We start from the raw sequence: 12,233 nt of genomic DNA, 5'->3' as shown, positions 1-12,233 counted from the left end.
TTCAGCACTTAATGAGACCTGGTCTCACAATAAAAATAAAAAGGATAGGGGATGTAACTCAGTAGTAAAGCACCAAAGTTCAGTCCCCAGTACTGGCGGGTGGAGGGGGTGGGTGTTAAGAAAGTATTCCAAGTTGAATGAGACCGTATCAAAATAAGAACATGGGTATACACATTTGTCAAAACTCATTAAAGAACACTTAAAATCTGTGCCTTTTATCATATGTAGTTATACTGAAAAACAAAAGGGACATAATAACCAACTTGAAGTATCTCCCAGAGATTAAAAAAATGTGGGATTATTTCCAGTTTACAGAAAATTCAGGAGAGGAAAGTTAAATATCTTCATGAAGAACACCCAGAATGGGCCAGGTACAGCCGCGCACACCTATAATCCCAGCACAACTTAGGAGGCTAAGGCAGAAGGATTTCAAATACAAGGCCAGGCTCAGCAATTTAGCAAGGCCCTAAGCAATTTAGCAAGACCTTTTCTCAAAATAAAGCATGAAAAAAGGGCTGGGAATTTGGCTCAGTACCCCCTGGATTCAATCTCCAGTACAAAACGAAACTGGACACCTAGAATGGGATATTCTATAGGACAGCTGGCCCAGATTTTTCGAAAAGTCAGTCATGGTGAGCAGGGGGAGAAAGAAAATGTTCTAGATTAAAAGAGACCAAAGAACAAGCCAGGCACACTGGTACATGCCTATAATCCCAGTTGCTAGATATTTCTTTATTTTTGATGTGCTGAGTTTGAGGTATCTATGAAAAGAGGTCAAATGTAGAGATTTGGGAGTAGTCTACATTTAAAAAATAAGGATTAAGCAAATGAGATTTTTAATGGAAAAGGGGCATACAGAGAAATATAAACTATTAAGCACCCAGACTTGCAAAATACCTTTAAAAAATAGAAAAAGAATCTGTAATCTCAGTGACTCGGGAGGCTGAGGCAGGAGGATCCCAAGTTTAAGGTCAGTCTCAGAAACTTAGAGAAGTTCTAAGAAACTTAGTGACACTTTATCTCAAAATAAAAACTATACAGGGCTGGGGTTGTAGCTCACTAGTGGAGTGCCCCTGGGTTCAATCCCCAGTACCATACATAAATACATATACATATATATATATATACAGTTTTTTAAAAGTAGAGAAGCAGGTAGGCATGTTGGCACAAGCCTTTAGTCTTAGTCACCCAGGAGGATGAGACAAGAGGATGGCTTGAGTCCAGGAGTTTGAGGTCAGCCTGGGCAACATGGCAAGACCCCATCTCAAAAAAAAAAAAAAAAAAAAAAAAGGCAGGGGAGGGGCCAGGCATATAGAAGAACCAGGAAATGGTAAAAAAAATCATGAAGGCAGAAAGAAGTCAAAGGACCAGTTTCAAGTAAAGTTTACAGTGTCAAATACAGAGATAGAAGCCTCAAAAAAGGATGGTCCATTTCATCTAGCAATCACAGTCACTATTAAGAGAAGCTTCCAAAGTATAGTTACTTCAGAGAAATGAAACTGAAAATAATTATTATGAAAATATGGAGAATAAATGATAGCAAGGAAAGAGAAGCAACTGCTACTTGCACTCATTCTTGAAATTTGGCAGGAATAAAAGAAACGAATTATAATGGGCAGAAAGGTCAAGTGAAGGACTTCTAGAATGAACTATGGCTGCCTGAGGACACTAAGGCAAAGTGACATTGGAAAATGAATAAGATTAATACCTTACATGTTATTTTTCACTCTGGAAACAGCCATTTTATGACTCTCACAAAGTATTAATCCATCTCAATCTCATTTAATCACATTTCCTCCCTCTTCCTGGCTCCTTGTTACTGGGAATTCAATACAGGAGGACTCTACCACTGAGCTAACTCCCCAGCTTTATTTGTATTTTGAGAAAATTTCTCACTAAATTGCCCAGGCTGGTCTTGAGCTTGTGATTCTCCTGCTTCAGCCTCATGAACTGATGGGATTACAGGTGTACACCACCATGCCTGGCTCAGAATTTTATATTTTTACTTGGTTTACAAATGAATCTTCAGGTTTTTGCTAGACTTCTTTCAAGTAGGATAATATCTACATAATCTGCTCAGCTACCTTTATATAGTAATTAAGATCTTAAGATAATCATCAAATATATATTGTGTTTAGGTTGATTAATCTAGTAGTACTGAGGCTAGCCAGGTACTCATTAAACAATATTATCATACCAAGACAATATATAATAAGCATGCAAAATAAAGACTGCTGATATTCATGAGCTGCTCAAATATGTGTAGCACATAATGCTTAAAATGGAAAGTAAATTAATCTTGTAGAAGCTAATCAATATTTATAACATAAAAATTAATATGTCCTATATATGGAAATTCTATGGAACATGCTATTTCAAGAGTAAATACTGGACAAAGTACCTTTATTAAAATATGAACGAAAATGAAACTGCATTTACTTACAAAAGTGCTGCTCTAGCCAAATCATGTGGCATCAGGTCTTTATATCTGGGGAAAGAAAACAAATAATTTAAACCAAAGCGTAGAGCATCAATAAATTTCTTTTCATTCTATTTAAAATACCTAGATATCATCTAACATATGCTGCTGAAAATGCACTTACCTTTATTATCCAAAGCAGTCCATCAATTAAAAAAAAAAAAGTGACTTTATTATTTGTCATCCTTAAAAATCTGGCAATCCTTAGCTCCTATAGAACTTGAATAAAATCTAACAAAAATGATGACCTATACTTAATTGTTCAGCATGACAAAAGTTAAATCATATTCTTTAAAATTAAAACCCGGGAGTGGTGGCACACGCCTATAATCCCAAGAATTTGGGTGGCTAAGACAGGAGAATCACAATTCAAGGCCATCCTTAGCAATTTAGCAACACCCTGTTTCAAAATAAAAAAAATCCAAAGGGCTGGGGATGTGGCTCAGTGGAAGCATCCCTAAGTAAATTCCTAGTACCAAAAAAAACAAAAAACACCCAAACAAAAAATATGGTCAAGTATGTATATAATATTGTGTACAATATTTAAAATTAAAACCCACCTTTTGAGGACTTTAAAAATATTACAAAGTACATTATTTATTTTGTGATGACTAAAAATATATAGGGAATATATTAGGCTTATTTGCTTTGAAGTAATTTGAGATTTACAAAAGAACTGAAAAGATAGAAGTTTTTTATTCCCTCTACCTTGAGCTTCTTCTAATGTTAGTCTTACCTAACCACTATGCATTTATTAAAACTAAGAAATTAACATTAGGGCTGGGGATGTGGCTCAAGCGGTAGCGCGCTCGCCTGGCATGCGTGCGACGCCGGGTTCAATCCTCAGCACCACATACAAACAAAGATGTTGTGTCTGCCAAAAACTAAAAAATAAATATTAAAAAAATTCTCTCTCTCTCTCTCTCTTAAAAAAAAAGAAATTAACATTAGCACAATACTCAATAAGCTACCAACTTTATTGAAATCTCATTAGTTTTTCTACTGATGTTATTTTTCTGTTCTAGGATCCAATCCAGGACACCATGCTGCATTTAGTTGTCATGCCTCCTTAGTTTCTCCCAATCTGTCATTTCAGTATTCCCTTGTTTCATGAAGAATATCACAAAGGTAAAGTGCTCTTCTTACTTCTTCATCATCAGGGTACAACATAAGATGTCTTATTACTGGTGATGCTAACTCCATTATTTGGTTGCCTGCCAGTTTTCTCCACTATAAAGTTACTCTTTTTCCTTTTCTATAAAACTCAGTTTGTAAGAAGTTAGTCAGGAAGTCCAGCCCACTCTAAAGGGAAGAGAATCAAGCTCCACATCCTAGTGGGAGTAACAATTTGTGGACACATGTTAAAATAATGACAATAAGTAACAAATATTTGGGGACAGGGTAGAGATACTATGAAAATATTCTATTTCTTGTTAACATTTCATCTACTAATTGTAGCATTCTTGTAGATCCAGGTTGCAGCAACCACTAGTGTGGCATTCTAATGGTGACCTATTTCTTCTCCTCATTCCTTCTATATTCATTAATTGAAACTCTTCTGTAAGAAAGATTTCTTCCTTCTGGTTTATTTATTCTTTCAATTATTTACTTATATGAGACTGAACTTATGAATATTTATTTTATTCTTCGGGTCATGGTTCATTACTACTGTAATTTATGTTGTTGATCATAGTTTCTAGCTTTGGTGACTGGGAGCTGTTGAAGGTTGATCCTGCATTTTTTTGGCACAACACATTCTCTCTACACATACACATATATACACACACATTAGAAATACATGTATATATACATATGTTAGCACATATATACACAAAAATATATATACATGTATACAAATACATATATATACACATGTATATATATGTATTTGTATACAAATATATATACATACATATATATAGATATAGATATCTATGTGCTCTGTGTGTGTGTGTGTGTGTATGTGTGTGTGTGTATCTCTGTGTGTATATATCTCTCTCTCTATAGATTTTTTTTTTTAAGCACTTGACTTTCTGGCTCAACAAGATGTTCCTGACTCATCTTGAATTTTTTCTGGCCTGGCTGTAGCCATTCTTCAAAAGAGCCCCTGATTTCTTTTATTGAAGCGACCTATTCAGAAACTAAGCTCTGGGTGTGAACTCTATTTACTTATTGGTTTACTTAAATGTCAAAAGTGAATTCCCTTTAAATAAAAAAAAAATGAAGTTCTTTAAGTTTCTGAAAATTAAAAACTTAAATATCCAAAGACGTTTTTATTTTCACTCTAAATCACAGCAGAATCATCAGAAGTTTCCAAATTTTTCACAGGTAAAATCAGTTTCCTCACCTTAGTATGGAAATGAGGCGGGGGGGAAGGCTATGTATCAATTTGAAAATGCCTAAATCACAAATTACTTATTATTTACTCTTATGATCCCACTCTCCTTTCTACCAGAATGACTGACAGACTGCAGAATTCTGCTGTTGGAGTCTGTTTCCAGGAGCATGTCCCAAAGGCTCCTATCTCAATGAAGCACTTTCTAGGAAAAACACTCTAGTTGAAAGCAAAGTTTCTTCAAATTAAATGGAAAAAAAACTTTGTGCTTAGAAAATTATCTACTACTATAGAAGACTTATTTGTTACTTTAATTTTAGCAGCAATAATGACAAAACTGTCACATAAATTTTTCCCTAGAAAATTCCAAATCCAGTTGGGCATGGTGATACAAGCCTGTAATCCCAGTGGCTTGGAGGCTGAGGCAGGAGGATTTCAAGCTCAAAGCCAACCTCAGCAAAAGCGAAGTGCTAAGCAACTCAATGAGACCCTGCCTCTAAATAAAATACAAAATAGGGCTGAGATGAGGCTCAGTGGTCGAGTGCCCCTGAGTTCCTGAGTTCAATCCCAGATACCAAAAAAAAAAAAAAAAGAAAGAAAATTCCAAATCCTTGTATTTTCCCTCTATGTTACTCTATGAATTTCGGTCACTTTTGTTCTTTACATGAATATTGTCTTAAAATACTTCTTATTCTTTCTTTCCTATTAAGTATTATTTCTTAAATTCAAAGGTTTTCCTCCTTTCTGTATCACTAAATGACTCATAAATTTTCTCTTCTTTAATCGGGATCTGCAAATAAACTGAAACACAGCAATAAATAATATCAAAAGGAAGAAACAATATCTAATGTGCTGAATACCTCAAACCAAATTTCATAAAAATACTAGTCACCCAAGAGAATGTCAAATATATAAGTAAATAGTTGAGTATGTTTCTATTTTTAACAGTTGGAAAAAAAGAATCAAACACTACATAGTATACAAACAGCTCTTATAAAAAAAAGTGGTCTTCCCCACCAAGACCTTTTTTTCTCTTGATGGAACTTTTCTTTTTCTACCCTGTTGCTGCTGAGCACAGGGAATATTAATATTCCATCTCCTCCCTCTCTTCCTGCTAAAGGCTTCAGCTTCTTACTCTTACCATTACTGTATCAGTAAAGGAAAGAGATTATAATGAGAAATAAGGTTAAATGGGTTACCACATTAACAAAATAGGATGAAAGAAGAAATTTCACCACCATATAATTATAGCAGTACTCTTGAGAAAATACTTTCCAGGTCCTAGTTTAAAAATGACTGTTGTTGATTGATTGTAACTATGTTTATACACACACACACACACACACACACACACACACTTTTCAAATGATGGCATATTATATACAGTGCTCTGTTAACTACTTTTTTAAAAAATTATTTTTTAGTTATCAATGGATCTTTTATCTGTCTGTCTGTCTGTCTGTCTGTCTATCTATCTATCGTGCTGAGGATTGAACCCAGGGCCTCTATCTATCTATTTATTTTTATATATGTGGTGATGAGGATTGAAGCTCTATCACTAAGCTATAACCCAGCCCTGTAAACTACTTTTTATAGTTAACATATCTTTAAGATCTCAGATCTTCCATATCAGTATATAAAGATAGGTCTTATTATTTTTACTAAATAACCTAATATTTCTTAAAAGTTTTAAAGTTAGTGACTGCTTACTCAAAATATGAATACTAAAACAATTTACACAGAATAGAATTGTTTGCACCTAATTACTAAAACCCATTATCAACTTTTAGACAAACTGAACCTCAGTAGAGACGCAAAAGATCAAGGAAAACAGCTGTTAGGTTCTAAGGAATTTTCAGGCTGGTCTAGGACCATTCTGGTCCCACACACTTGGGGTTGTGCTATGCTCTTGGTATGAACCAGACCTGGCAACTTCAAGTCTAATAATCTCCAGGAAGCCAAAGCAGTATATTATGGGCCCTTTGGAGTATCCACAGGCCCACATCTTCAGCACTCAAACTTCTGAGGAGGTATAAAAAATATACTCGGGGTTAGGGTTGTGGCTCAGTGGTAGAACTCTTGCCTAGAATGTGTGAGTACTGGGTTCAATCCTCAAGACCACATAAAAATAAATAACTAAATAAAATAAACTTATTGTGTCTATCAACAAATATATATATATATATAATTTTTTTGTTTTTTTGTTTTAAGTAATATATTGTCTCCAGAAAAGAAAAGGATAACTCTTGGAAGCAAGGTGTCTGGATCTACATTGGGCTTTCAAAGCATGGCTTATTCAATCTGTACAGGTCTGTTTTATGAGAAAGGATAAAAAAATATTCTGCCATATTATTTCACCCCTAGCTTAACTTATTCCATATTTATTCCTGAAGTTGCTATCTATACATTAGTCCATTAACAATTTTATTACCTACTAGGTTACATTTACAAAGACCACTTTAGTCAGTAGCATAAAAGAAGGAAGAAATAACATGATAATTTCATACTTACGAAGTGCCTGACAGCAAAAATGGAATGCGAACACCATCCACCACCACGATATTCCTCATATTGGGTTTGGCTAAGGTCTTCTTTGATTTGGGCTGGGCAGCTTTAAGATAAGGATCAGAGAATTATTAATAAAAATATATGAAATCAGATAACTTTCTACATTTTAAAATTTATTTTGTTTATTATCATTTTTTTAACGTGGTGCTGAGGATTGAACCCAGTGCCTCACACATGCTAGGCAAGTACTCTACCACTAAGCCACAACCCGAGCCCAACTTTCTACATTATTGAAGATAGTCATTTCTAAGAAGAATTATATCATTCAATGTTGAATTACATTGTTATTTACTAAACCACTTATACAAACACACACACACACACACACACACACACATACATTTATGTATATGTACATATATATTGTGGGGGTGGGTACTGGGAATTAAACCCAAGAGTCCTTTCACCACGAGCTACATCCCTAGCCCTTTTATTTTTGATTTTGAGACAAGGTCTCACTAAGTTGCTGAGGCTTATCTTGAATCCTCCTGTCTCAGCTGGTCTTACAAAGAGGAGGCTGGGAACACAGTTCACATGCATGACTCTAAATAATACTAAAGGTAAACAAAGATTAGCCACAATGATGAAGCTATTTATGTAATTAACAAAATTTTCATTTTATTGTGTTTGACAACCTATTACATTAAAAATAATCAATTTTTTAATATTTATTTTTTATGTTTTTTAGGTGGACATAATATCTTTATTTGACATTTATGTGGTGCTGAGGATCGAACCCAGTGCCTAGGGGAGCACTCTATCTGCTGATCCATAAGCCCAGCCCCCAAAATAACCAATTTTATACATAAACTTGACATCAGAAGTCACAATTGTTTGATACTGTTCACTCTTCACATAGCTTGATATTCTTGACTTTCTATGTAGAAATAAAGGTCACTTGTGATGTGCATTACTACTCTGCAAAAACCTATAATACTTCAACTCTGTTTGACTCAATTTGGCTAACTCTATTTAACTCAAAAAAGTAACATTCCTGCTGGGTACAGTGACATGCCTGTAATCTCAGCAACTGAGGAGGCTGAGGTAGGAGGATCACAAGTTTAAGGCAAGCCGTTTGAGACAGGGTCTGGGGGGGGGCTGGGAACATAGCTCAATGGTAGCATGCTTGCCTAGCATACGTGAGGCCCTGGGTTTGATCACCAACACCACAAAAATTAGTTAATTAAAGAATAAAATGCAAACATATGCACATCATTTTTTAAAAAGTAAATAATACTAAACTTGAAGAGTAAAAACTAAAATTCCCTCATTAATAATATTTCCTTTCCAGAGGTAAATACTGTTAATTTGGTGTATGAACTTTCAAATCCTTTTGAATACATCCACATGCATAACTTGTGTTACATATATTTTTCTGACTTATATTTCCTTTCCAGAAGTAAATACTGTTAATTTGGTGTATGAACTTTCAAATCCTTTTGAATACATCCACATGCATAACTTGTGTTACATATATTTTTCTGACTTAACAACAGAATTTGAAGACCTTTCCACATCTTCATGTTATTGTTAATGTTAAAATTTACCTGTTTATCACTCCATTAACAGGGAGGGAAAAGAAATCCTACACTATTACCACACTCATTGATGTCACAGGAAATACTTATGATAAATATCTATGGTCGACTTGAAAGAAACAGTAGTGAGAGCTAAGAGTACTGACAAAAACGGTCTGAAGATTATCCTGGTGGCTCTATGGAGATGCAGTGGTAAAGGAGATAAAGGCAACAAGGAGGAAAGCAAGGAAATTGGTAGACCCAAGCATGTGATGCTGATGGCATGGTAAAGGCAGGATCAATGTAAACATAAAGGAAGGGACTGATACAAGAGATTTTATAAAGGAAGACTAGGTATCCTGGTGGACAACCAAATGTAGAAGAAAGAAAAACTGAAAACAAGATTATAAAGGAAGCTTATGGAGACTAAGCAACCCTATACAAAATAAGAACTGGTTTTGGAAGAAAGATGACTTCATTTTAAAATCTGATGTGACGGAGAAACAATCAGGTAGGTATATCTATTTGGCCCGTAGCTCGAGATGAAAAACTAAACTCTGGAGTGCCACACAGAAAGTTAAAGGATATATAAAGCTTAGAAAGCATCACAGAGTCAAGACATACTTGCCATTTTACCGTCCCCTCTACAGGGAGCTGTCTTGTTTATAGTCCCTGCCAAAGGTGCTGCCATAAGTGGTTATGTCTCTAAGTCCATAGCAAAAGCCAGTCAGATTCAATGTGGGTAAATCAGACCTACCAACAATCAATCTACAGAGTGGCTGACCAGTGTGTTAGGCCATTTTGAGTTGCTCTGACAGAATACCTAAGCTCAGTACTTAGTAAAGAAGATTATTTGACTCAATTCTGGTGTCTGTACAGTTAAAATTACATGGTGCTAGTGTCCTGGTGAAGGGTCCCTCTGGAAGCATCACCATAAGGCAAAGAAGCAGGAAAGGAAATGGTCATGTGCCAAAGGGGCTAAGCACATTTTGTGGCCTCACATTATAACAACCTACTCTTGAGGGAACCAACCAGAGTCCTAAAAGAACTGTATTAATTTTTTCTAAGGCTGATACCCTCAATGACCTCATTACCTTCTCCTGGGTGCCACCTCTTAAAGGTTCCACCACCTTTCAACATCTACACAATGGAACCAAGCTTCCAACACATGAACCTTTGGGGGATGTACTCAAACCACATCCAAACCACAGCCACTAGTTACCTATGTCATCTCCTACGAGTGATAAACTGCACTGGCCAGGTTCTCTCTCTCAGGAATCTAAGTGAAGAAGCATGGGAAGAAATGCCCATTAGTGGAAGCCAAAAAGATGCCAAGATAAAGAACCAGGGTAATGGTAAACTGAAGTCATCTGTTAGTGTTATGGGACAGCAAAAACAATGAGTAATCAAAGACAACAGAATAGTGAAGGCACACAAAAAGAAGCAGAAAGGAGAGGAGAGGGGCATACCAGATGGTACATGAGAAAAGCAGCTGTTCCCACAGCTGTTTTCTTTGTTCCTAACATTTTCCCAGTAAAGTATATAAGAACCCTTTCATCCTTAACTTGGAGGTCCATTGCCCACAAGAAAAAGATACTCGGTTACGTGCTTTCTCTACACTAGAAGAGCAGAGTTGAGAGACAGCAGGTAACCTTGCGAGGCAGTTTGAGAATCAGAGACATGGTTGTTGAGGGCCATAGCCGAGTCAGGATGACGCATGGCATTTTTGCCAGAAGTAGTGGTTGAGAGGTGATGCCAGCGAGCCATTAAGATATGACTTTTGAGTTCTCTCGGAGTTCCCGTTGAGTTCCAGTTGAGCTCTAGGGGGGGCGGGGGATTCCTGAAGAGATCCCACTGGTTGGGGAAGTGCCAGAGGAGGGATTTTCTGGTTGGTGTGTGGTGTGTCCGGAGAGAAGGCCAGGTGTGGAGAATAAAGGAGTTCCTGTTTTGAACCTACAAGGCTGTGTGGCGGCTCGGTTATTTTGTGCCCAGCCAGACTGTGGCACACGGTGGTGGGGAGTGAGGTGCATGCTCCAGAGAGCCAGACAGAGGGTGTATAAGAGCAGGGAAGGCAAGGAGTATGAGACAGGTTGATGTTTCAATCCTCAAGGCAAATGAGGACTGAAAACAAGCCACTAAATTTGCAGACTACTTATGACTAACCTTAGAAAGAATAATGTGATGAAAAGACAGATGATACATGATCATTGTGCTTTTCAAGAACTGAACACGTACTCTTTTTATACATTTTTGGATAAAATTTTAATTCTTCATTTCTCTACTGAATTTCGTACTTTACTTGGTTCCTCCTTAACAATCTGAAAGTATTTTCCACGACTCTTCAAAATATAAAAAGTCGAGCAAGTTCCCAGTCCCTTACAGCTTTGCTCACTTCAACCTCCTTACCTTTTTTTTTTTGTGTGTGTGTGTATGTGACATTGTTGGAGTATATAATCTTTTTTTTTTTTTTGCCCCAACCTCCTTACCTCTATTCAGGGACCTTTCCATCTGTATGGTTCCATTTCATCCAATTTTTTCAGGTCTCTCAGGTTACTTCACATTCTACCTCCTACTAAAACTTTCCTGATAACTGTGATTACCTGTAGTCACTGCCTCTGAACTTCTATGGACACCACTAGGGCAAAAATTGCCTATGAAACAATTCAGCTTATTAAAAAGTAAATGAAACTAATTCTATAAACCATATTTTAAAAACATTTGTTATTCATTTTGTATTGAACATAATAAATATGTCTCCCAGAGGATTCTATTGTTTTTCATGTGCACACTGGCTCTTAGGCACATCAAAATTTTCTCAAGGGCAATAAATCAGCTCTTTTATATGTATTCCACTGTGCTAAGGGCACACAGTAGAAATGAATCATAAGAATCTGAATTAAGAGTTCTGACAACAATTTCTTATTTGCAAATGAGGAAGGACTTGATGACTTCAAAATCTAGGATTCAATGACTGTCTGATTCATATCTTATATTCTTCACGTACAATTAAAATCAAAGAAGATAAAGATGCATCAAGAATTATATAGCTGCTATATTTCCATATGTATATATTTAGAGAGAGATGTAAACATAGGTATATATAACCAGCAAAGTGTCATGAGCCATTCTGGACAGGAGCTATGTATGTGGTGAGCCAACCATAGGCTGTATGTGAGTGAACTATGAGCACTGAGCACACAAAGTGGACTGGACGTTGCCTCCCATTTGGGCTGTATGTGTCCTTTTCACTTGTTCTGCCTATGATCCCCACACAGCACATGGGAAGGGCATAGCCTTCCAAGATGTCAATCTGCTGATAGCAAGACATCACGAA

At 36.3% G+C, this 12,233-nt stretch overlaps 1 protein-coding gene across 2 annotated transcripts in view; it reads right to left on the bottom strand.

Moving 5' to 3' along the window:
- The window catches only part of Hadhb (hydroxyacyl-CoA dehydrogenase trifunctional multienzyme complex subunit beta), a 39,308-nt gene that overhangs the window by 18,000 nt on the left and 9,075 nt on the right, over positions 1-12,233 (bottom strand). For both annotated transcript variants that reach the window (XM_077105192.1, XM_076833181.2), the window contains 2 exons: positions 7,326-7,425; positions 2,444-2,488 (listed from right to left, as the gene is read on the bottom strand). In XM_077105192.1, the coding sequence (XP_076961307.1) occupies positions 2,444-2,488; positions 7,326-7,425 (145 nt within the window). The remainder of the gene's footprint in view (positions 1-2,443; positions 2,489-7,325; positions 7,426-12,233) is intronic.

Source organism: Callospermophilus lateralis, chromosome 14 (genome assembly GCF_048772815.1).
Source record: "Callospermophilus lateralis isolate mCalLat2 chromosome 14, mCalLat2.hap1, whole genome shotgun sequence".
NCBI classification, from domain to species: Eukaryota; Metazoa; Chordata; class Mammalia; order Rodentia; family Sciuridae; genus Callospermophilus; species Callospermophilus lateralis.
The sequence above is the reverse complement of the archived record's forward strand: the minus strand, read 5'-3'. Positions and strand labels throughout refer to the sequence as shown.